This window comes from Megalops cyprinoides, chromosome 14 (genome assembly GCF_013368585.1).
Source record: "Megalops cyprinoides isolate fMegCyp1 chromosome 14, fMegCyp1.pri, whole genome shotgun sequence".
Taxonomy (NCBI): Eukaryota; Metazoa; Chordata; class Actinopteri; order Elopiformes; family Megalopidae; genus Megalops; species Megalops cyprinoides.
This window is the reverse complement of record NC_050596.1, coordinates 33259542-33285361: the sequence shown is the minus strand read 5'-3', so window position 1 is coordinate 33285361 and position 25820 is coordinate 33259542. Positions and strand designations below refer to the sequence as shown.

Genomic DNA, 25820 nt, shown 5'->3' with positions numbered 1-25820 from the left:
CTTCTATAAGTATTTGAGGACTGAACATTTGTCTCCATAAAAACATTTTCCATTTCATCAAAAAAACGAACCATCCAAATATTCCAAGTAAATATTATAAATCTGAATATCGTAGAGCAGGGAGGGGGGGCATGCGTAATTTGTTTCAGAAGTGTATATTCATGGTCAGATTGTGTACTGGTGCTAAATGCCACACTGAACTTGCAGAATGTGTCTGTGAAAAATGTTTAACATTTATAATAGCTGTTTGCTATTATAGTCAAAAATGTAAATGTACCTATATTTAGTGGAGTGAGCAGGGGGAGAATAGCTCTGATGAGCCAATTGCCAACTTCCTGTAATGAATGGCATGACTTTCCACATAGAGTAGCTGTTCTCAGTAATTCAGAGATATGTATGTAGACACTTCACAGTAAGGAAAAAAAAACATTTTAGAACACTGTAGAAACATTTATAACCTCTCAGCTATTTCCAGGTTCATTTTGATTTTCAGGTGAGGTTGACATCTTTGCTTGTCACTAATAAAAATGATGATTTATCTTTTTTTCCAATGTGCTTACATAATTTTTCTGAATGATAATAAAAATGAACCTTCCTGCTATGTATTGCTCTATCACACATTCAGAGCAGCTGCTCCGCCATGCACATCAACCGGGCAGGTGAGAGCTGGCGTACCTGTGCGTCACCTACAGCTCGTCACTTCACACAGCTGGCTAGATGGGCAGTTCTCAACCGAAGACTTGAAATGAGGCACAGAGTCAGAATTTATAAAAGGACAGATTTATTTTGGTGAACAAGCTAGATAAATCAAGGTGATCTGTACAAGCTAATATACAGTATTGTTAGCTACCAGGCTAATGTTCGCCAAGCTGCTATACCCATATATTGTACCATGGGTTAGGCCACACACACACAGATAAACAGAGTAAATAATTTAGGAAATGGTTCAATAAAATATAACACAAAAAATTCAGAATCCATAAAAGTTAATATAATTGGTCAATTGGATTGTGTTCCTGTTCTGATATAAATTATTAATATATACCAGCTATGTGAGTCAGACCCTGGGCATGTTTTTTGTCCTCTATATTGCAGTTATGCCACACCCTCATGCATAATGCTGGCAATCCTTTGTCTCTGATCCATGGAACAGGTCACTGCAGCTGTCCTTTTGTCATTGCAACAATTGAACTACCAATTTAACACACAGCTGCCGACAATGAAATTAAAATTTGTGTTCGATCTGGCATGCTGCCATATCTGATAAGAAACAACATGACCCCACACAGAAAAGTTTCACTAGATGACAAATTTTTCAGATGCAGCAAAAATAAAAGTCAGCCTGAGGTTTAGACGCTGTATGAGTGAAACGTTTTTACGTTCTCCTTCTAAAATGTTTGTTAGTCATTTTTAGGTTTAGGAGGCGGAAGCTGACTTTGGCTCCATATTGAAGAGTCTTCATCTGATATTCCAAACCCTGAATAAAACCTGATGTAATCTAATATGACTTACAGGTCATTTTTAGGAACCAAAAGTACATTTCAATGATGAAAGGTGTTACCCTTCTGAATTTGTAAAATTAAAATGATCAAAGAACTGTTGTCAGGAATCGTCAACAGTGAAACTAATATTCAATTTTTAGCACCGTTCTTTAGTTAGATGGTCAGTAAGCATGTTTCTGGTTGTCCCCTGTCTATGATCTTACTGCTCCTAATGAGTGTAATATGTGTTGCCATGGCAGTGTTAAGTAACTGAATGAGAGTAAACCATATAAATGCTCACAACTTATATATATATAAGTATATATATAAAATCTCCCATACCCATTTTTCATTCAGTTCATCATGATCACTGCCAACTAATTATAATGACAGGAGCTTGTCTGCGTTCAGTCATTTATCCTAGCCAAATGTACATCTGAATTCAATTTTATATTTGAACTTTTTGACATGCACTTCCTGATCAAGAAAGAAAAGTCATTCACTCTTCAGTTTGGGGCCTCTGAAACATGTTATTCAAGTAAAAATGATTTTACATGCACCGTTACTCAGATGCTTTCTCTTAACTTTAAAGAGTCATGAAAATTTCAATTTTGCCATTTGTAACCTTGCTTCATTTTTGCATCCACATGTAGAATGCCATGTTATTTAAGAAAAAAATACTTAAGAGCTGCCTCAACTCATAGGTGTGCTTCACCTTTGGATTTGTGAGCAATATCAAACCCCATCAAATGAACTTTCTTTAAAAGCTTTTGGAAGGACACAGAAACCAAGAAACCAAACTGGATAAGTCAGACCAAATCATGTAACCAAGAAATAGGCCTCAGTTCCATGCCATTGTGCTTAACTTTAGAATCACCTCCAGTTCAGGCACAAGGGAGAGCTGCTTCTTCAAATGTGGACTTCTGTCTAAACACATTCCAGATATAAAGTACCCTTAGCACACTGGCTATATTAAGTTAACTGTGCCTGTAAACACTACAGGCGGCATTTATCAGCTCTGAGCCTTCACCATTAAACACCCATGTGTAGCACAAGCTCACATCCGCAGTTGTAGAGGCATTACTCCGTGGTAAAGGCTAGTTGACCATCCACCCCGCCTTTCATCAGCTGGATCAGCACATCAGGGCTGTGGGCTTCTGCTGCCTGCCCAGAGCCCTCCTTAGGGTGGGGCAGCAGCACTAATGAGCCCCTCCTACAGGTGCCAACCCTTCCCAGCAAAACCTACTCCCATAGCCCATATTCTACACAATTCTTTAGCTTTCAGCTTCCCTGTAGCAGTGCTGTTGCTAAACCATGCTCCCTCTCTGTCATATCCATCAATACACACAAAAATGAGGCCATGGGAAGGAATTTAAAAAGCAAAGAGCCCCGCCCCCAACCAATGCTCAGTTGATTGGCCAGCAAATCAGGGCCAGGGAATTGTTGCATTCTCATGCTTTTTTTCTCTGCTGTTGCAAAGCTGAAATTCTCTATTAACTTTTAAAGAGACAGATTTCCAATGCTACTCTAAAACACTGAGTTCAGTGCCTCTGATAAATTACCCTATATATAACTAATGCTAATCAGAGGTACTGTGTGTGTGTGTGTGTGTGTGTGTGCGTGTGTGTATATACACGTAGATATATAGATGATAGATGTTATTTGCCTCTGTGAGGGGAAGTTCTATAGAAAGTAAAACTGACAGAACAGAAGCAGAAAAGCAAATACTGCAATATATTTGAGACCCTGGTAGAATATGGTGTGATGCAGCAGGGATTCCTGTGTTCTTACCCCGGCAGGTGATGCTCCTTCCGGCCCTTCTGTCTCACCTGTCTGCGGTTTGGCTTTCAGAACAGAGTGTTTACAGATTCTGCAGCCAGATCATTCAAGATTTAAAAACTTAACTTCATAACTTGAGGGTAGAGTATTATAATTTTGTTGTTGACTGATAAAAATATATTTTTTGATTTTCATAAATATAAAATGTGGTTTTGGCATTTGAAGAGGAAGTGAGGTATTTACAGTTTCACCTACAGAGGCCAGTCCAGCAGCAGGTACGCCAGGCCTTCCGTCTGTACGCTCATAACCTCCGTTCGTTTCCTCCACCTCACGATCCAGTCTTGTCTTCTTAATTTCATTTTTCCAACGTCTGACTGTGTTTCTGGTATTTCTGTTTCAATTAATATCAAGTTATATTAAGTATATTAATGGTTACATTAATATTAAGTTAGAGCATGTATATAAAAATTACTATTACTATTTTAATTGTTTCCATTATTTTTAGATAAGGTCTCGTAGCGTTACTCTCTTGCGGGGAAATCGTCGCTGAAATAATAAAAAATTTTATTAACATCAATTTCGTAAATGAAAAGAATATCACAACTCAACGGTCCGCATCTTTAACCAATCAGCGGCGCTATTCGAAGGACGTCATGCAGGTGATCCGGCTTGACTTCGATGCGCTGCACGTCAGTCTGCAGGATTACACCAAAAATAAAATAAACAAAAAATAAAGTTTTAAAAGGATTAAAAACAAAGCTATCGTTTTATCCTTTCTATTATAAAGATGTAATATTTTTAATATTTGAAAAACAAATCATAATTAAAATAATGCCAAAAGACACAAACCTCATATATAGCAGCACCAGGAAATAAACCACCGCACCGTGTCTGGAAAAAATGATTTTATTCATTAACTTCAAACATAGATTGCGCCCTGTGTTGTTTTGCATTGAGTCTATGGGTGGGCAAATTTACTAGTTTTTACAATTTTCTTCCGAGGATGACATCTTTTTTTTTTGCTTCACACTGCTGTAATTACAATGTTGATTAATCAAGTCATGTGTGTTCTGCATCCCTGAGAATTTGCCAGAATAGTCTGTTTTTTTATACATCAAGGCGATATTAAAATAAAGCATCTGTTATGATATTTCTACTGGTAATATTTCTTCATCGGTCTTCCTGTTCCCAGCCGGGCGAGATAAAGGGAGCGGAGAAGATAAGGCCGAGGAGTGATATGATTTCTCTTTAAATATTATGAAACTCACTCTTATCGGTTGTACTGGGCACTAGGGAATAAATGAGCGTGATTATTTCTCATAATCTTGGAACCGGTACTGAGTTAAAATTGAAATAAACAGTGCGGTCCGAATAGCATTCACAGAATTTTTACATTAATTCAGAAAGTTTTTTTTTATCTGATTTTAAAAAATGTGTTAATTTTCACTCGTACTTCCGCCAACAACAAAGGAGGCGCGGGTTCGTCTTGTCATGCTAAGATCCTCCCATACCGCTGCGTCCGTCGTGCTGCGGTCGTCTCCTGCGTCCCAGACTTGCTTTAGCTGCCTGTGTTTTTAAACATAGCGCAGGCAACTTAAAACAAGCCTAGAAAGCACGACAGTTTTCAGGTTATGTTTGACGTCATATTTGTGCTTTAATTTGCTTTAATTTTAAGACATGGGCCTACTCAGTGAAACTATAACTGAAAAATGACCAAAAATAGAGGACTAGTTTCATTGTTTCTTTCCATTTTGCTCCTCCCAACATTCTGGTCTTTGCTTTTATCTTAACTTTATAATTTTACTTTTTTAAATTCCTAAATGTGTCCGTGCCTCCTCTGTACCTTCAGGGAACAGCATATTGAGCTGTAACTGTATTTACCACGATTGCAGTATTGATTCTCTCAATGATCAATAGCTATTTTCCATTTGCGTTTTTATTCTGAGAAGCTGAGTTAAAGTTGTCACGGAATTGCCAGTGATTCAGGGTACTGTCAATAGACTGACGAAGCTTTTTCACTCCCGTGATGCTCAGTTACACGCTAATAGAGACCACCACCCACTGACCGGAAAATATACCTCTCGTCAAAAATATTTGAACCAGCAAAAACATTTGCAGGCATTTTAAACTCTTTGAAAACCATGGATTCGATCTTAAAAAATAACTATGTTAACAATTGTCTGTAGTTAGATTACCGAACTTACCTTTTTGTGGCTTCAAATCATACCAAGAATAGTACATTCTCCTCCATGCCGCCCGATCGGTGCAGTTGCAGTATGTCAAACAGCTCCTGTTCTGTGCAGCCGTTTTAATCTGTCGGGTTAGAAGAGTCTATTTGTGAAAGGTGTGTATAGTTGAACATTTATCAGGAGATCCTGGACAGGGTGTGGGAACGTGTTTTTTGCAAGTTCTTTGCTGTGGCTGATGCCGGACTCGATGCATGCGTGTGCAGGGGGAATACACGCGGAGAGAACACTTCCTCTCCACGCGAACCAGGACACGGATTCAGAGCAGGATGTTAAACTAACGCGCTCCAACGCGAACACACCTGCGGCCGCCTGAACGCAACCAATGCAGCAGCACTCTATACACGCCACGTGCTTTCATCTCAGGGAACCACCTGACAAGGGTCCAGTAATTTATGTTTCTGATCAGCCTAGGACGGGGGGGGGGGGGGGGCATTCCATAACCATATTAACGACCACATCGCTATGAGCTCCAACAGTTTAAATGAGCCTTAAAGAGTTAAATAAATATTGACAAATAATGAATAGGTAGGTATACTCGTGACAACCGGATTCCCTACTCAACTCACAATCCTGAAGCCAACATTTGGGTGGTTCAGAACCGTGGACAGCTCATTGGACGAAAACATGCCAAACCGCAACCTGGCACATCCTCCAACGTATTCCACCCATAGGTCTGCGACTGTTGTGCCTGATTTCTTTATTAGGCTACATCAGAAGTCGCAGGTGAGTGGGTATGCGTGATCCTGAGTCTGAAACAATATGAATGTAAATAGATTCTGAGTGGGGGAGGCCTTCATATACTCAGACGGAATGACTCTGTGGTCGTCTCAAATAGGAACAATGCTTTCATCAAAAAACTGAATACCACGGGCAGGAAATATAATAAACTTTATGAGCACAAAAAACTGACTGATGTGAATTAATTAACATGCAGGTACAGGTTTATTACATCAGGCTAAATCATTAAATTTGTTTTTGCAATAGATTCTCAGAATTTTATATCAAATTATATATTGAAATGCTTTAAATTTTAAGATACATTTTCCTTCTAAGAGATTATAGGAGAAATTGTCATGGTTCTATTTAAAGAGAGATTTAGATTTTTTCAGTGAAGTGAAATAATAAAAATTCATAGAATCAGTGAAGAGCTTCCTCGACCACTCAATATCTGTCTAATGACTCTAATGTTTAGACATAAAATGACACTGTTGAAATGCAGTCTACAGTACTGCTCCACCCCTAAGTTAGGATTGGAATGCACAAAGCATATATAACATTGTAATAACAAAGGGTAGAAACACTAGCAACAGTGATCTCGTGCTCTTGTTTATTGGTAATAAAGTACAATCTGACAGGAACAATATACATCCTATTCCTAACATGAACAAAATGCTGATTAAGTTTAAATTTTCTCATGGTAATGAACTTACCAACAATGCAACCTCTCTTTGTCACTAGATACAAAGAATAGACTCTGTACGGATACTCAAAGCTAGAATATTCCAGATAGTTGGCATGTTGGTTCGTTTTGGTTTAGAAATCGCTTTGACTTGATTAACTGGTGTGGGGGCAACAGTACGAGCAGTTGCGGCAGGTTTTTTTTTTCTTTCTTTCTTTCTTTTTTTTTTTATTTGCCAGCTCTCACGGCAACATTCGTTTGGCAGGTCCGTGTCTTGAGCTCGGGAGGGACTTATCGAAAGCAAGGAATGGCCACAAGCACTCTTTTCCATAGTTTGAATAAAGCCTTTATTGCCTATTTTAATACATGTTATACCATGTTAGGTACATGATGACCGTGAGGGGAGAAATCAGGTTGGACTTAGTGCTGAATTCTGCGCATGGATTGGATCTGATTGGTGTGGGCCTGGGTGCCGTACTCATTGTAGTTTCTGTACTCTCCTTGGTGTCTGTCTCGCTCCAGGATGTACTGGTATCCACGGTAACCGGGGAACTGGTAGGCTACCCAGCTGTGAAGAGAGGGGCAGGGTTATTTTTCACTCAGAAAAGTCCACCAATGAGCAGCGGGCTGCACTTTTTGGCACCATCCTTTTTTAATGGCATTGCAGGAAATTCATGAAATACTTTACACACACAAAAGACAGATGTTTTAATTAAAACCACTGTCACTATTCTGTTAATTCAGGCAATACGATCAATCTGACAGGACAATCTCATGAGCCCCGTGCACGACAAATATTTGGCAATTGACCCATATACTGTGTACTGTGCTCTGAGGTGAGTCATATCAGAAACTGATTAAATGTTAAGCCTACTGCTGGGCCAGGTGTATTATACAATGACCCTGCAGAGAGCCATTGGGCATGTCAGTATGGGTGGTTCATCTGTTATCCACGGGGTCAAAAGTGTGGATATTTGTGATTAGCGAAAGGTGTCACCGGCAGGACGGTCACATGAAGGTTTGACTTACGCTCCGGAATTGACTTTGATGGAAGGAACCTCCTTGTTACACCAGCCCATGGCCTGCAAGGAGGGGTAGTCGTCGCACATTTCGAACTTGCGTCCCTGGAAGTCTTGGCACTCATACAGAGTCACCTTGCTGTCACTGTGGTTCTGTGGAGGGGTGGGGAGGAGGCACGGAAAGCCCGGGTCAGTGAGCACACTCACATGATGTCACACGTTTGACAGAGAAACCGCCACACCCTCTGCCCCTTGTCATGTTTGGGAGTCATCAGTAACAAAAAGAAAATAGTTTTCTTTAGATTTGGCGGTTGGATCAGAGAAGGCACTGTGCCAAATACCAGCTGAAGCTGAGTCAATGAGGTGAGAGCACAGGGTGTCCCACAGTGCAGGGCAGATCAGAGAAGAGGTTCCTTCATGTATTTGTTAAAGGATTTCCACAATAAAAATGAAAAAAAAAATTTTTTCAGCTGACAGCAACTTACAGCACATTTGATTGGTCTGAGGGGTGACTTACAGCACATTTGATTGGTCTGAAGGGTGACTTACAGCACATTTGATTGGTCTGAGGGGTGACTTACAGCACATTTGATTGGTCTGAAGGAGAGCATGTGCTCAGTTCTGTAGCCGCAGTTACCGCTCCAGGCTTCGTAGCACGGATAGTCGCCCTTCTCCAGGATAAACTGCTGCCCCTGGAACTCAGGGTACTCATACCCCACCCAGCTAAGAGAGAGAGAGGGAGAGAGAGAGAGAGAGAGGGTGAGAGAGAGAGGGTGAGAGAGGGGGTGAGAGAGGGAGAGAGAGGGGGGGGGGGAGAAGAGGAGAGAGGGAGCAAGAGAGAGATAGAGTGAGTGAGTGGTAGAGAGAGTGTGAAGGAGAGAGAAACATATATAGAGAGAAATAGAAAGATAGAGAGAGAGCAAAAGGGAGAGAGAGAGATGTCAAGATGAAATGGTAAACAGCAGAGACAGAAGGCTGTGGAGGAGAGTGGCACGGTTCAGAGTACAATGGCTAAAGCAAACATCACATGCTCTGCCTTTCAGCGTGCTCTAAAGAGCCATTATCAGGTCATTAGTCTCCCGCTGCTGGGCAGGTCAGGCGCAGGGCCTTTCCAACGCACACTACCAGGGGATTCTGGGCCTGAATAGCAGGCAGATCCCCGCTAATCCCCCACTGACTCTGCGCTAACCATTCACGCAATCCCAGCATGCACAGCGGTTACATCCCTGCACCAGCACACAGTCCTATGTAACTGAGGAGCACGTTAAAGCACAGCACCTGTTTAAAATGCAAGTGTATTTACTTACTTTATATGATTATAAAGTAAGTAAATACACTTACTACATTATGAAATGATCACTCTAAATAGAGTTTGACTGAAATTAATATGAGTGCCTTTGTTTTTTTCTGGACTAAACCTTTCTTCGATATCCTATGAAAATAGTTTTAGTTCTTAACGACTGAAGCTAAAAAAATTACAGAGATCTTTCCAGGCTTATTCAGATGATATACCCATGCAATTGCATGGTATTAATTATATAAATATGTGATCATATTATATTCATAGCTTACTTGTTATATCACATCAGAGGTCATCCAGGGATATTTTTTCATTGTAGGCATACTCCTATTGGCACCATTCTGCTGAAATGCACTGATCTGTCACAGCTGAGCAGAGTCCCGCAGGGAACTTAAACCTACCACCTCCTGTTCAGGAGTCCACAGCCCAAACCCTGACCCCAGCACACCGGCACTGCCCCCGGAGGGGTTCGAACCCGGGCGGAGACTTACGGGCCACACTCCACCTTGACGGAGCGGATCTTGCGGAAGCCCCTCTCCATGATGTTGGGACACTCCAGCATGAACTCGCAGCGTTTGCCCTGGAAGTTCTCCTCCTCCCAGACCGTGATTCGAAACTTCCCCATCTGGCCCATCTGTTCCATCTGTTGCGGGTTCATGGTTGCGGCGGCCACTGTTCTCGCTACTGCCGGGGGGGGGGGGCGGGGGGAGGAGGATGGGGTGGGGGGTGAGAGGAACAGCAGACTTAAATTGCGAAGTTTGCGAGGAAAAAAACGGCCAAGCTCACGGAGTGAAGATCGATTCCTGGGCACGGTGAACGCCCCGATTTCATACTGAACGAGCTCTCCAATCAAACGGTCGGAGCGCGATTAGCCACTGCTAAGCGCTGCGGAACCCTCCCCGCTTTGACGTGGGTTTCTGGTGTCGTACTCAGTGCACAGGAATCAGATGCTCACACTGTCACTGCGGCAGAACGATACTTACGTACTGAAGTGGGACAGATCCAGTAAAATCAATGTCGGAGACCAGCCGCTTGCTGGCGTTTTTATAGTGCCGGGCCCCTCGTTTACTGCAGAATTTGCACAAGGTCTGCACACTCAGCAGCAGCCAGCTGAAAGGGCATTAGCCGTGCCTTTGTGGCCGCTCGCGGGGCCCATTGTCGGGGGGATCAGTTTCACTGACTCATCGAAACGATGGCCCGCGCCCCACGCTCCACGGGCAGCCCCCCACAATGGCAACAGACTGACACAACAGTTTGATTGGTACAGGGAGATAATGGCGACATTCTGGGAGATTAACCCCAGAGGCGGACTCCAAGGGCCTTTCTGCCGGGCCCACAGGGCAGACGCCGCCTCCGACAAAACATTCATCCGCGCGCCTCGGCCGACTCCCACAGCACGCCACAGCGAGAGGGAACTCCTGCCAAAAACAGCCGACGTGAGTTCACGGCAACGATTAAATAGATGCAAATGTATGCAGGTGGTTCAGATTCATATGTAAGCACTACGAACCTAACTGTCCTTCTAAAAAATAAAAGTTTTTTAAGTTAAGAGACAAGTTCAATCCTGTGCTGTCTGCTCAAGCCTCTGATTCCTCTGCATTGCCTGTTCAATGCCGTTTTCTGCCACTTCCTCTGTCTAACACCCATGGCAGGCCTCTACACCCAGCTGGCCTGGAGGCCACAGCCCCGCAGTAAACAGACTCTTACCAGCATGAGTGGCAGAGCCGGCCTCTCTGGCTTTGATTTAGATAATTCTGTGGATTCTGCTTTTGTCAGTCCATCACTGCAGTCTTCTGTGCTGAGCTTATCTCTCTGAGTCGTATTCCATGCTTTTGGGCTGTTCGTGGGGGAGGGGGTGGGAGTATCAATCATTTTTGAATCACCTTTAGAGGTTTATCCATTTTCTCCACATGAATATAAATGGTGCACCTTTGCCATAATGATGGCAGAATGGTCTGGTGGTTGCAGGTTTAAACCCAGGTGAGCTGCCCCTATAGAAAGGTTCTTAGTTAAAGGTTCCTAGGTCTCAGGATATATCCAACTTCATACTTTTACATTTACATTTTGTCATTTAGCAGACGCTCTTATCCAGAGTCAGTTACTAAGAGTACAAATGCAGTAGCATGACACAGTGTTACATACAGGACATAGAGGATCCTGTCTGAGCATCCGTTACCCCCTCCTGTAGCGCATCATAACTCCTACATACAAACATAACGGCATTCGGTATAAAAGTGGAATACAGAGTGGCCTACAGCAACGCTGAAACATACTCAGAAATACTACAGGAATAAGGAAAGGATTGAATGTCAAATCGAAACTGTTCGTACAGTAGGTCACTCTGGAGAATGCTGTGTACAGGGTACAATCACAGCACAGAGGAGAGATAGTCATGAGAGGCAGCTCTGCTCTGATGTCTCTCTGACAGGGCATGGATGGTGTGACAGTAATCCTACAGGCTGAACACAACTCGGAGTGAGGAATTTTCTGGCTTCAGTCAATTCCATTTACCCACAAATGACACAGTACGAGTGGCTGAGGCCTTTGTTAAATCGGAAGGAATTTAACTGCAAAATAAAGTCCTATTATGTTACCTCTTTTATGTTTCTTTGTGGCTGGATCTGTTGATCAGCAGGATAACAATACACTGTGAAACTACCATGTGAACTCTAATAGATGTCTCAAGCGCCATCTTGTGGTGCAATGGCTTACTACACTGGCAGATGAAAACAGTATGAATACATTTTGAATGATGAATGTTACTCTGCTTTTAACAGCAACTCGTAGACATTAAGATCCCATACATAGAAGAGAGAGTAATGGGTTGCACAGTGTCCTGGCCAAGTTCCTCATCATGACCTTTCATTCTGGCTATTCAATCATCCCCCAACAGAGCTGGCCAGATAAATCCGGTCAGATCCAGCTCAGCCGATGTGTGGTGTGGATTTTTTGTCACCTAGGCAGGTGCTACACCCCCTCTTCACTTACAGCGCTTTGAAACCATTGTTAAGTAATAGTTGAAATGTAACTCTTATTATGATGTTGATTGTTGTTGAAATGCTGTTAGACTTAAACACATGTGAATGTAACCAGGGGCTGTGTCACGTGCTGGCCATAGGGAGGTGAGAGAGGGCGTTGTGTGTCTGTCGGTGTAGGAGGCAGCCCTACAGTAAGGCCAGACACACGCGTTTGCCCTGGGTTGGGTTGATTGTGTTGGTGCATCTTTTGTTTGGTGTGTTAGCTGCCGTTGCACCTCTACCTGCTGTGAGCTGTTTGTGGTTTGAGGAAGATAGGACCACCTGTCTTCCAGCTGCAGGTACTGTGTGGCTAATGAACCTGTCTGTTGCTTGGTTCTGTTTCCCGGATGACAGTACCTGTGTGACCATCGCAGACAGCAGGTTGGTAAAGCAGATTTCAGACCACTGGCCCTGTCTCGTCTCTCCTAGACTCACCTATCACCCCTCTGAGGATGTTGGGGGACCCAGGGTGACCCCGTCCTGCTGCCACCTGTGCGGCTCCGCCCATAGATAGATGGACAGATAGAGCACTTTATTTATCCCCAAGGGGAAATTCCAGTGTTACAGTAGCAATACACATAACTTACAGAAACACACTCAATGAGGTAGATTAGAGACAGAACACAGAATTATATATATATATATATATATATATATATATATATATATATATATATATATATATATATATATATATATATATATGTAAACAAATAAACAAATAGAATAAAAATAGAATGTGCAAATTAAAACTAAAATGTGCATTGTGCAAATTGCCACTGAGTGGAGGAGTCTGCTCTCCTGGCACAGAGGGGAGTTGTTGTAGATGGCTACTGCGGTGGGCAGGAATGACCTCCTGTAACGGTCCTTATTGCAGTGGAGCTGAAGGAGCCTCCGACTGAAGACACTCTGTTGTCTGACCAGTAGGTTGTGTAGGGGGTGTGTAGTGCTGTCCAATATGCTGAGCACCTTGTGCAACATCCTCCTCTCCACAACCAATTCTAGGGGCTCCAGAGCAGTCCCCAGCACAGAGCCCGCCTTCTTTATCAGTTTGTTCGGTTTCTTAGAGTCGCCGGCTCTGATGCTGCTGCCCCAACAGATGGCTGCAAAGAAAACTGCACTTGCCACAACAGACTGGTGAAAGATACGCAACATCTTGCTGCACACATTAAAGGACCTAAGCTTCCTCAAGAAGCAGAGTCTGCTCCGTCCCTTCCTGTAGACAGCCTCAGTGTTACGTTTCCAGTCCAGTCTGTTGTCCAGGTGAACGCACAGGTAGCCCTCCACCACCCCCACCTGCAGCCTCGCTCTGGCGCACTCTCTGCAGCTGCCTCTTCACCTGAGTGCTGGAAACAGACAGGTGGGTGTGGGAGGCAGAGGGGGGCTCAGTGTTTCTTGACGTGGGGGGAGGTGTTGATGGGGCCCTGGTGGGGGTTGGGGGGTGAGGAGAGGCACAGTGTGAGTCCGTGGTCTTGATCACCGGGGGGGTGTGAGAGGAATGCAGCTGAGGGGGCAGGGAGGGTGTGGGGTCTGTGTGGCTGGGTGCAGGGAGGGTGTGGGGTCTGTGTGGCTGGGTGCAGGGAGGGTGTGGGGTCTGTGTGGCTGGGTGCAGGGAGGGTGTGGGGTCTGTGTGGCTGGGTGCAGGGAGGGTGTGGGGTCTGTGTGGCTGGGTGCAGGGGAGGAGGCAGCTGAGGGTCCTGTGCTGAACCTGTTGAAGAACATGTTCAACTCATTGGCTTCCCTCAGCCTGATCCCCTTCACCTTGAAGCCTGTAATCTTCTTCATTCCTGACCACACATCCCACACGTTGTTTTGCTGGAGTTTGCTCTGTAGCTTCTGCCTGTATGCCTCTGTGCTCTCCCATGCACCCTATGATGGGTCACCCCTGGTGACCAGGTGGGAGGCGGAGTCTCACAGAGCTCTCCTAATGGCCTTGGTTCTCCATTCAAATGCCTGGATCCATCTCCAGCACACGTCACCTGACTCCTCATTTTACAGGGAAATTCAGCTCATTTGCATAACCCCCCCTCACCCCCCCATCACTCCTCGCTCATGGCTCTGCTTTGAATCTTTATCACTTCCTCAGACACATCACAAAGGCCTCTTCAGCTGCAGGGGGATGGCAGCTCTTCCTTTCAGAGTTTATCTGATTCTTCCTGAACGTTTGGGCTGAAGGGGCTGTTCCCTCAGCGAAGCGTAGAGATGAAAAACTACAGTCCAGTGTTTACATACGTACAATATTCACTCGTGTTTATATGCTATTCAGTGTTTGGAACTTTTAATATCATTTCAGTTCAATTCAGTTCTGGTACGACCATAGGAAGCAGGTGGCGCAGTGGAAAGTAGCAGGCCTTGTAACTGAAAGGCTGTTGGTTTGACTCCCTACAGGAGAACTGTGAGGAATCTGTACACTGTTGTTGTACCCCTGGGCAAGGTACCTAACCCACACCTGCCTCAGTAAATACCCAGCTGTATGAATGGACAAAACTGTAACCTGTTTAACCACAGTGGTAGCATTTCCAAAGCCACAAACATAATGTAAAACTGTAACACAGTAATGTAACACTGTACACACACACACACACACACACACAGGACATCTCAGTATTCTGATAATAAATGATATTTTGAAAGATATCTATCCCAGATAAGCATCAGCCAGCATGTGTGTTGCTGTCAGGTCGGGCCTGACACCTCCTCGGCGGGTATACTGTAGCATTACGGCGAGCAGCCTTCTCCTCGGCGGGTAAACTCTGTAGCATTACGGCGAGCAGCCACGGTGTAATGCTACAGTATGCCTGACTTCTCCTCGGCGGGTATACTGTAGCATTACGGCGAGCTGCCTTCTCCTCGGCGGGTATACTGTAGCATTACAGCGAGCAGCCACGGTGTTTGTCTTTATGCAGCAGCTGGTGGGGGCTGCCGCTGGTGAAAGCTCTGTACGGAGCGTCCTATCAGCACCCATCTGCACCCAGAGCAAACAAAGCTGTTTGCACATCTGTTTGTCCTGCTCCCCGCCTGCAGTCTTATATTGTTACAGACCATATTGCCCCTGTTCATCAGCCCATCTCCAGAGCAATGGTAAATGCAGCAGGATTTCAGCAGCTAAAACCGCCAGAGCTCAAAAAATAAACATGTGTTCCTTTTCATGTGTGTCTGCATATGTGTGTGCCTGTGTGCATGCGTGCGTGCGTGTGTGTGTGTGTGTGTGTGTGTGTGTGTGTGTGTGTGTGTGTGTGTGTGTGTGTGTGTGTGTCTGTGTATGTGTGTGTGTGTGTGTGTGCACATGTGTGTATGCGTGCATGTCTGTTGGTCTGTATATATGTGTGTGTGTGTGTGTGTATGCTGGTCTGTGTATTGATGTTTGTGTGTGTGTGTGTGTGTGTGTGTGTATGCTGGTCTGTGTATTGATGTGTGTGTGTGTGTGTGTGTGTGTGTGTGTGTATGGGTGTGTCAGACATACTCGTTCTCAGAATCCTGCTTCTCCATGGTTGCAGGTCTCTCTCTGCCTGCTTGTTCTGCACTTACTCTGAAACGCTGCATAAACATCAGTATGTCGTCAGGTGCTGATGGCAGGGCTGTGAAAAGCAGGTCAGGTGTCTACTCTAATCACAAAATGCCACGTTCACAGGAGCTTCACAAACCACCTGCTGTCTCACATGATTAAAAGAAGAGCGTTTTTTAGATTAAAAACGTCCGACTTCTGCTACATCTCTGAGTCTAACGGTAACGGACAGGACGGAACTGCAGCGCCCTGCAACCTTAACAACAGTTACATCCATTTCACTTGTAAATTTCTCATCTGCGTGTGGCTGTGATCCCATCTACTTTCATGCAAAGTCTAGGGCGCACACTTAACTGAACTTTACGAGTCTTCCAAAAGCGTTTTCAGTCCAAACCAGCACACAAACCCCATTCAGCCTGTCGCTCTTCCTCTCATACTCATCAACAAATAATACTGTTCCATTTCATTCATTCATTACATTCCGTTTTTTCCAAAACTCTTTAATTTGTTTTATGTAGCCTAATGCTGTAAGGAGCTGACTGGACCCGTTATGGCTCAGAAAGACATGCCCAGGTCATTTCGTTTGAGCAAACACACAGAGCACATTAGAACATGCCTCGTTTGGTGCTAGCGCCGCTGCCAGCACGCACGTCTGCGGGCTCTTAATGTTTTCGCGTTTAACACCGGGACGTGGTATTTGAATAGTCAGTGAATGGACGGCGAAATGTCTTGTTCCACGTGTTTGCCGCTGCCATAGAAACTAATCCCGTGAAGGACGAGTCTGAATGGGCGATGACGGCTCTGGCAGGCAGCATCTGTTCTCTGGAACATTTACGTCGTGGTGCGAGGCACAGGTGAGGATTTACCTGAGGCTTAAATTAGTGCTCCAGGTGCCCTTCGCCCCTCTTCTGAGCGCAGTCACGGCCGGCACACAATGCGCAGCGAGCGCGCACCGCCGGGGATTTGCATATTTCATTACTAACCTTTTGACAAGTGTCTGACTCGGCGTACGGCCCAAGTGCAGCGATTGTCAATTTACCCAGCAGACTGGAGGAAGACGTAACCGGCATGCGGGAGAAGAGTAACCTATCACGGAGCTTCCGCGCTCTAATCAGATCACATGTTTTCGTCTGTCTGTCAATATAATGCCCAGTTTTTACTATTCAACAGATAGCAGATAGAACTAACGCTCTGCCTTCTCCATGTTAGATAAAAAGGATGATTTTTATACCATGATTTTCAGTGTTTTTCTGAATAAAATCGGATATATAAATTAGGGAAGTTACGTCAATCTCAAAGACAAAGCCTTAGCGAAGAGAAAGTGTTTCAACCCCAAAGGTTGCTTTTTCCGGTTTGCAGTTGACCTAACATGCCACCGTTACACATATCAATGTTTATATTTCCGCACTGCGTGTGCTGGCTCTTACTAACGCCGAGGAGATATAATTAACTTATCACTGATCATCCTGAGCGACTGCAAACATACCTTAGAAAACTCCACTACTGCAACATACTTGAAGTCAGCGTCCTCGCATTTACAGATCGTCTGTATCGCTGTGTATTTCAGTAAAACGGGAGTGAGCAGAGAATTACTGTGGTTCTGGCAGTTATGGATGTGTCCAGGATACAGGCCGTGACATCTTTATCCAGTCACATAACGGCGTGGCAAACAAACACACCGCCGAGAGACGCATCATTCAACAGCACCCTCCCCGCTGCCCTCACGTCTCCTGCACTTTTTGTGAAAACGAAGAATATCAGATTCTAATTAAAAATCTACAACTTCTACAGAAATGAAGTATAACATCACATTTCTTTGTTGCGTGGATGGAAGAAACATGTCTGGATTTGTGCCTGCAAAACCAGTCTTTCTTGTATGCAAATATATGCTAACTGGTGTCACCTGGAATGTTAGACAATGAGCTGTCAGTCTTTCATTCAGTATTATCCTGTGACGTGTTCATCCCATGACACTTTTTGCATGTTACCCAGAATTACCACTCATTTTTGATGGACTGGAACGGATAGAACATGGCTTCTAAAAATGTTTTGGTTTTGACTTTGTGAAGAGAGGCCCTGGGGAGAGGCCTTCCTATTGTACCAAAGGACGGAGTGGACCGTTAAAAACGGAGCTGCTGTAACTGATGGGGAAATGAAATGCATCATGGGCCTACTGCTGTGGGTGTAAGAGCCTTCCATTCACGCCGGACCATTGATCATGTGCGCAGGATCGGTTTTGGCACAGATTATAGGGAAAGGTTAGTAAGGCGTCACGCCTAGACAGCTTCACACGTGGTCTGTGTTTTAAACAGGAACAATTCATGACTTGTATGTCGAATAATAAAACAGATATATTGATTTATATGTTGAATTTTTTTCTTTTTTTGCCATTTGCTTGGTGAAATTTTTGCCCTGACTCATTGACCCCTGACTTGGTGTAAAGCGAAGCGGGGAAGGGCCCTCGGCAGCAAAGCTGTGTATCTGTGTCTCGTTGTTCCACCAAAGGCTCATTAAGTCTAGTGGTCCTGGTGTTCGCTGGGAATTAAGTGACGCCATAAACTGCTGGATGCAGGTTCTCATGGCAACGTAAGGCCGTCTTGGACTGTGAGGGTTCAATGTACACATTTACAAATCAATACAAGCGTTTATGTTGGGACTGCCGTGTTCATTAAGCGAACAATGCGTGTCCTCCTCCTCACAGAGGAGAGTGCCTTTCATCATGTCCTTCGCTACCGTTTCTGAAACCGTGTCCGCAACCGTCACACCTGTCTGAAAATGTCGGCGTTTTGAAACAGTTTGTAGAATTAGCTCAAAAATACGCAAAAATACCTTTTCAAAGACGTCTGCTAAATAACTGCTCATATTTATGTGGGTCGCAGCGAATGAGATATGGTCCTCCATGAAAAATGTTAGTGCAGATATTGATGTGTTCCTGTTGCTTCACAAAAAACGCTGTTGACAATTGAACATAACATATCTTCTAAAATATTTTGGCAGCTTACTGAATACGTTTTCCATATGGTGCCAACAAGATGTTGTTTGACTTCCTCATGTAATAGAACCTGAAGCCTACATAAACACCACTTGAAATACACAAAAGCATAAAAGAGAACATTTAACCTATTTTACACATCGTAGTTAATCATAGTTGATCTTGAACAGAAAATATACATTGTCACCTTTTGTTGTTTAAAAATGTATGTCTTTATTTTTAGCATGAGTCGCTAAACAAATAGCAACGTGTTTGTGTAAATGGCTGTTATATATTTTTAAATACAATGTGACATACTGTAAGTGTATCTTTACATGAAGTTTTTAAAGATGTAGTTCAAATGCGTGTTACCAGCGGCGATTGTACATTAATGGAAACCATGTGAGCCAATAAAAGTAATTTGTTCATGTTTAAAAGTTTCCATCATGCCCGTTTTCAGATTTGTTGCAAATCTGTACCTGCTTAACGCGAGCCGAACGAACAAAACTTCATCTTCAGGTATTGTACGTGAGGCTCAACGTGAGGCAAGCACAGAGCAGATCTGAAGTTACATCCGTTCTAAATGGCATTTCTTAATTCTTCTTACACGCCTCTTAATTTACCGCGTCTTCAGGAAAGCTTGATACAGGTACTCAAATTGTTTCATCCAAGTCCACTGTATCCCGGGTGCGTTCCGTCCGTGCCTAAAACCAAATTAATAAAGTAGAATTATTGGCATGGTATGGTTTATTGTGGCCACTTAAAAACTAGACATATACTCAGTTTTATAGTAGATTTCATAATATTCCAGATGCAAACCACAGATGTTTATTCATTAAGGACACTTACCTGCAGCGGCTATCATAAGACGATGGAGAGGACCTCACAGGTGACGAGATACGTCGCCTTTCCCCTAAACCTTTGAAGGCGGACTGAACCTGGACTGATAATGACGTGTTTTTATACTGGGCGTATAAATAGCTACCCCCTCCATTTATCTTTTTTTTAAAGGTAGGATTTAAAGACAGGATCCTGTAGTGTACACCTGTCGCCCGGTGCGTTTTCTCTGATCCAATATTGACACAGGAACGACGTGGGTTGGGCGAGGGGAGGCGGTGAGCCCGCCACCTTGCTTGGATATGCAAAACCTGTCCGCTCGGTGCGGGATGGGCCGGTCTCCGCGGCCGGGGGCCGGTTCAGAAAGTGAGAGGATCGGGGCAGGGGAGGATGTGGCCGCACTGAAGGAGTCAGAAGCAGACGCCTGCTCAGTCTTTCCAGCGACCTCCAGCTCATTTACACACATATTTCCATATGCCGTGAAAAATGGTTTGTTACAAAAGTGTCACACTGTTTTGCCCTAGATTAGCAAAACCAGGTACATAGTTACGAGTTTACAAGGTACTGAATTTGACTATCGAGAAAGGTTATGAAAAACTATATTTGTGTGCGGTTTAAACGGTTGAACAATGACATAAATTCAAGTCATCTTTGACTCAACTAGGGTCGAATTATGGCACAAAACATGATTTTTATGACAAACAGTTTGATGCTCACGCACAGCTTTTAACACTTTTGGACACTTTTTAACACTTTTAACAATTTTGGAATAAACAAAATTTAAAGTAAATGAGTTGTTCGCTGTGTGTTTCTTTTCCAGAACGTTTGGATTTTATACCAATATAGTGCTATATTCACACTGGTGTATTAATGCCACATTGACCTTTTTACCGATGCTGAAGCCAGGAGTATAACATCCCACCGTCCAGTATTGCAAAATAACTCGCCTCACATAAATGACTAAGCTCAAATTTACCGATGTAATGAGCCCCCCAAGACAGCTCAATGACCGGTTTCTGACCAAATCCGGTCTGTTCACGCGCTACAGCTTCATTTCCACTCTTCACCGTACTGAAAATCATTTTTCTGCAACCCTTTTCCCACAAACTGGCCCTTTCTCGCCCCCTGGCGGGGAAACGTGCAAGTAAGCGAAATACAGGTAGGTGGGGTATATAAACAAAGGCTTAAACATATTAAATTATTATCATTATTAAATCAATAATATTATTGCTACTACATTTATACTTATTATATATAATTTTCAGCCAATGAGGATTTTAGGTGAGAATCTAAACCCGTTGATTATTAATCTAAGGCTGAGCATGTTCTGAGGTAGGGGTGGAGACTGCAGAGGGCTTTCTCAGAGTGGGCGTGTCCCATGCAACCTCGCACCAATCAGCCTGGAGCTTTCAGATTCTCCCAGCATGATTGGATAATACAAGTAGGGAGTAACCAACAACAGCCCAGGCAGGACGGAGACTGACAGGTGAGCTGGAGGCAGAGGGGGTCTGAGGGGGACGGAGTGAGTTACATTGTTGTTCAGTATTACACTGAATGAGAGTCACACTGAGCATTGTCAGGGGGAGAGACCAATATGGTGATCAAATACAGGTTATCCTGCAATGGGAGTGATGAGACAATGCAGGTAGGGGGTGCATGGGGGGGGGGGGGGCAGTGGGTTAAGCCTTTCAGTAAACCTCTTCCATTCATCACAATCTGCTTTGACATATCCTATAACCGTTCTGCTCAAATCAACCCCCAATGTATTAATCAGTGTCATGGAGACATATCTTACCGTCTATGAGCAGACTTTGATTAAAAACAAATCTGAATCCTGTTGCAACTAGAGCCTATACACTACACAGTTTACATGAACAGTATGTATATTCTCATGAAGAGAAAAACTCCCTATCTGCCACCCACAGTCTGAAGTGCATTCTTTCACCCTGCAACATCCAACCTTACTGACCAATAAACCTCCTGTGATTTTGTATTTGGTCCCAAAACTGTTGGCATATTATAAAAATGTAAACATCAATAGTTAATCTTTCCCATGTTCCCATTTTATTTGGACAGTATCATATCTTTCTTAAGTCACAAAAAATCTCAACTAGTAGTTTTGCAGAGATTTCATTTTAAACATCTTTTTAATACAACCATTAAAACAAGAAGTAATTATCTGGAGGGATGAAACTGAAATTTGTTGCAGTTACCAGCAGAGGGAGTGAAGCGTGTTCAAAGGCAAAAAGCAAAGGAGCAAAGGACAGAGGTGTTGTGTCAGCTGCCCTCTGTGGAATGGGCCAGGTCACTGAGTGGAGGGAATCATTAAACCAGATTAAACCGGTAAACTCATGCGGCTTCACTGGCAGGGCGCTGACAGCCTGTTCAGATAGGCCTCCCAGCCAGCCTGTCTGTACTGCTCAGCAGCTTTCACTCTGTCTGCGGCTGCCAGAATTCCCCGTCCCACAATGATGACATCAGAGCCTTTTCGTCCAATCACATCACTGGGGGTGGAATACTGCTGGCCCAGGTCATCTCCTGCAGCATAAGAAAGAAATTATTGTGTACATGGTGGCAGAACGTGTGTCCATTAAAATAAAATAAAAAAACAGCACCTCTGCTTTGCAACTGAATTTCTTGATAAATAGTACCCTCTTATGGTGCTTCAAAATATTACATCTGATAGATGAGCAACATAAAATACTATTCACTCTATTATGTTATATAATGCATGACACCCATGATGGTAAACTTACTAACTGGAAAAAAATAAAAAAAACAATAATGATTAAAATGTATTTTAATACTAATTACTACTCACTCTCTAGCGTATTTGTCATCATCCCATTTACAACAACAATAAAACAAATTCGATCATATTTGGCCATTGAAACAAATACATAAATTAAAAATGGCAAAAGGCTGTACTCAGTATAAAACCTTGCACTAAGCTGAGCAGAAATCTCTCTGTACAATGCCACTTGCTGATGAACAGTGATCATCTACAGAGGAAAGGGTCCAGAAACAGGTTTGCAGTGACACACGCTTCTCTCTCAAGTGTTGAGATTTCCAGAAGGTGGGATATTCTCTGTATCAAAGCTGTGATACACCACAACCTTGTGACCACTGCATGTCATGATAACTCTGTTTTCTCAACACAAGGACACACTGACATCTTCCAAGTCATTTCTGAGGCACATGAACATTGTCGCCAATGCAGCCTAACTTAGATAAAGTGTTCGTGTTTGTTCAGTTATCTGTCATTGACTGATGAAGAATAAGTATCTGTTTGTATAGCTGCTCCAGCACTGTTCTCTGTGTGAGAGAAAAGTGTGTTTAACTCATCAGTGTGCTGTTAAGAGGAGTGTGCACCCACCGCCTGACTGCATCTGCACACCCGGGGTCATGTGCACAAACTGAGGTTTACTGCTTATCTTCTGGCCTGAGATGAACCCAAACACAAAGTCCGAGTGCTCTTCCGCCATCCTCACCTGCAAAACAGAAACCCACAAACACAGACCTCTCACAAACAAGCCACTCAGCCGAGACGCAGGGCCGCATGAACCCATGACACACGATATGGTGAAACGCCCTTTGATAAGAGCACTGCAAATACTGCACAGTTTAGCAAACCTCAGTGCGCTGGAGTGACTGATGATAAAGACGACACAGGCAGCAAGGAGCATGTACCAGGCGTAAACAGCCCTCACTCTCATTGCACAGCACTTACCACAGCCTGGGTGTAGTCTCCTGTTGCTAAGGAGCCCTTGGAGCTCATCTGGGCGATGAGCAGACACCCCCGATCCAGGGGCCTGCCCACGTCACGGAGCCCCTGCACCACACCTGGGCCAGGTACGGCGTGGGCATTAACGATGTGGGACCAGGAGGATATCCGGTACAGCCCCCCTATAAGACACAAACCGCAGCATCAACAAGGAGTGTCGCTGAGGGAAAGCGTGTTTCTGTACCACACAGCAGCGCTGAGGCGTTAACATGCCCTTAGACTGTAACCCCTCCGCACTCACTCACCCTCGTACTGGTGCTTGACTGTGTTTCCGATGTCGGCAAACTTGCGGTCCTCAAAGATGAGGAAGCGGTGTTTGGCGGCGAGCGCGGTGAGCGTGTCAGCGACGTCGGGGGTGAAGTCCCGCAGGACGTCGACGTGCGTCTTCAGCAGGCAGACGAGAGGGCCCAGGGCGTCGGCCAGCTGCAGCAGCTCCGCGCTGTCCGTCACGTCCGCCGACACGCACAGGTTGCTCCTCTTCTCCTCCATCAGCCGGAGGAGGCGCGCGGCCAGGGGGTGCGTCTCCGGGAGCTCCGCCCGTGCCGTGTAGCTCAGCTGTGCACACGCCCGCTTGGCCGCCGGCGAGCCGTTCTGCCGCGGGGACGCCAGTGTGCTGTTCTCCCGTACGAAAGCGCGTACGCTCTCCGCCGTGTCCGCCTCGATGCGTCCCGCAGCCGTCAGAACCTCCAGCAGCTTGGAGATGGAGACGACGGAGTGCAGGGTGACCCCCTCCCGGGCCAGTCGCTCCCGGCCCCCCTGTTCCCGGTCCATCAGCACCACCGCGTCCGTCACACTCAGACCCTCCCTCTGCAGCACCTCCGCCGTCTCCAGCACGCTGCTGCCGCTTGTCACCACGTCCTCGATCACCAGGCACCTGTCCCCCTGCCTCACCGTCCCCTCCACCAGCCGCTTCGTTCCTGCATTACCGCGGAAACCAGCAACATGACATTCATGATGATAGCAAGACCCACAACTTAACCCAGCGTTTCCCAACCCTGCTCCTGAAGGCACACCGTCCTGCATATCTTCTATCTATCCCTGCTCTACCTACCTGACTGAACTCATCAGTGGCACTTTTGATTAGCTGAGCACACCTGATTTAATCAAGCACGAAGGATACATAGAAGATATGCAGGACAGTGTGCCTCCAGGAGCAGGGTTGGGAAACACGGACTTAACCTATAGCTTATCTATAATTTACTATTCCCAATAACTACAATTTCACTGTTTGGTAGTAAAGCAGACCTGCTACCATGACTGTGAAACCAAACACCGTGATACTTGTATGCAGATACAACCTACACAACACGGGCCAGAAGTAATCTGGACCTGGAAACCACACAAGCTGGACTACTTATTTACAAGAGGGACCGGGTTCACACCGTAATCTTTGGCCTCCTTCCTCCGAATGAGCATTGGCAGCTCATGCCTGGAGCAGATGATCGTGGCCAGCGGCAGAGCCGTGTATGGGACGCCGCACACCGTGTCGAACTGCACCCCCGCATCCTGGGCACACTGGAACAGGAGGCTGGATACCTGCGGAAAGGTTACGATGATGCGTTAATGATTACTGTCGTCCCGCAATTTCTGCTGTTTAAGTTGCAAACTGTAAGGAATTCACCATGACACTCACGCATCGCTGAAGTTTGTTTTCAAGGTCTAAGCGTGCTCTGTAACAGTGAATGCGTGAGAGCTGACAGCCCTGAGTTTACCTAAGAGACGAGCAAAACTTTATATACTATACTATAAAAATTTTATAGCTAACGGGCTGGCCACTGATACCGCTAGTAAGCCTTTGATAATCCTAGCTGCCTAGACAGCTGACGTTCGCTAACTAGCTATCTAGTTCGACTGTGCATGGTCGTTGCCTTTGATAGAGTACCTAGTACTAGCTGCATATGAAACACATGGGCTTATCTACATGCTGATATGCCTTCATACTACTTGCTAACCACCTTGTTAGGATGTACAGGCGTATGTCGCTTTGCCTAGGAGTGAACGAGAGCAACAACTGTACCTGCAAACCAAGCGAAACGAGGTGACGCGCAGATCGCAAAACACGTGTTTACCTGATTCAAAAGCGACGGATGAGAAACGATCACCCTGAGATCAAAATAAATCGGCGAAATTATTCCGCTCTTCAGCTTGAACGTCCCAAATTTAACAGCTTGGACTTCGTACAACTTTATGATTAAGTCATCTATATTTTCCATCTCGTTTACTTTCTAACGTCAGCCTCCACGATGGAGACCGCAGCACTTTGTAGCCTCCTCCCAAATTTCTAAAGCAGGCGGCAGTCACACGCGGAGGACTGTGGGAAATTGAGTTCAAATTGAAAATGGTAAAACTTCCCTTTCCGGTTCGTCTGCTTCGTTTGGGATTGTTGAGCCGATACAACAAAACTGGATTTGCTGCCACCTTCTGCCTACTTTCTTCCATCGCAGTCTTACCCACATCCTGCAATATCTTTCTATATCTT

At 44.7% G+C, this 25820-nt stretch overlaps 2 protein-coding genes and 1 long non-coding RNA gene across 3 annotated transcripts; all 3 read right to left on the bottom strand.

The window, feature by feature from the left end:
* Positions 1-2404: 2404 nt before the first annotated feature.
* LOC118789285 lies at positions 2405-5523 on the bottom strand. The gene is made up of 3 exons (XR_005005452.1): positions 5465-5523; positions 4110-4151; positions 2405-3955 (listed from the first exon to the last, which is right to left on the bottom strand). It is a non-coding gene; the product is annotated as an uncharacterized LOC118789285 (long non-coding RNA).
* Positions 5524-7328: 1805 nt separating this feature from the next.
* LOC118789103 (beta-crystallin A2-like) lies at positions 7329-9885 on the bottom strand. Its single transcript, XM_036545419.1, has 4 exons — positions 9719-9885; positions 8509-8650; positions 7938-8080; positions 7329-7476 (listed from the first exon to the last, which is right to left on the bottom strand). Exons 1-4 carry the CDS (start codon positions 9883-9885, stop codon positions 7329-7331), a joined length of 600 nt encoding a protein of 199 aa, XP_036401312.1.
* An 11804-nt stretch (positions 9886-21689) lies between these two features.
* Positions 21690-25609, bottom strand: umps (uridine monophosphate synthetase). Its single transcript, XM_036545744.1, has 6 exons — positions 25411-25609; positions 24724-24877; positions 23587-24258; positions 23288-23463; positions 22934-23048; positions 21690-22095 (listed from the first exon to the last, which is right to left on the bottom strand). Exons 1-6 carry the CDS (start codon positions 25552-25554, stop codon positions 21917-21919), a joined length of 1440 nt encoding a protein of 479 aa, XP_036401637.1. The 5' UTR covers positions 25555-25609; the 3' UTR covers positions 21690-21916.
* Between the last annotated feature and the right edge of the window lie 211 nt (positions 25610-25820).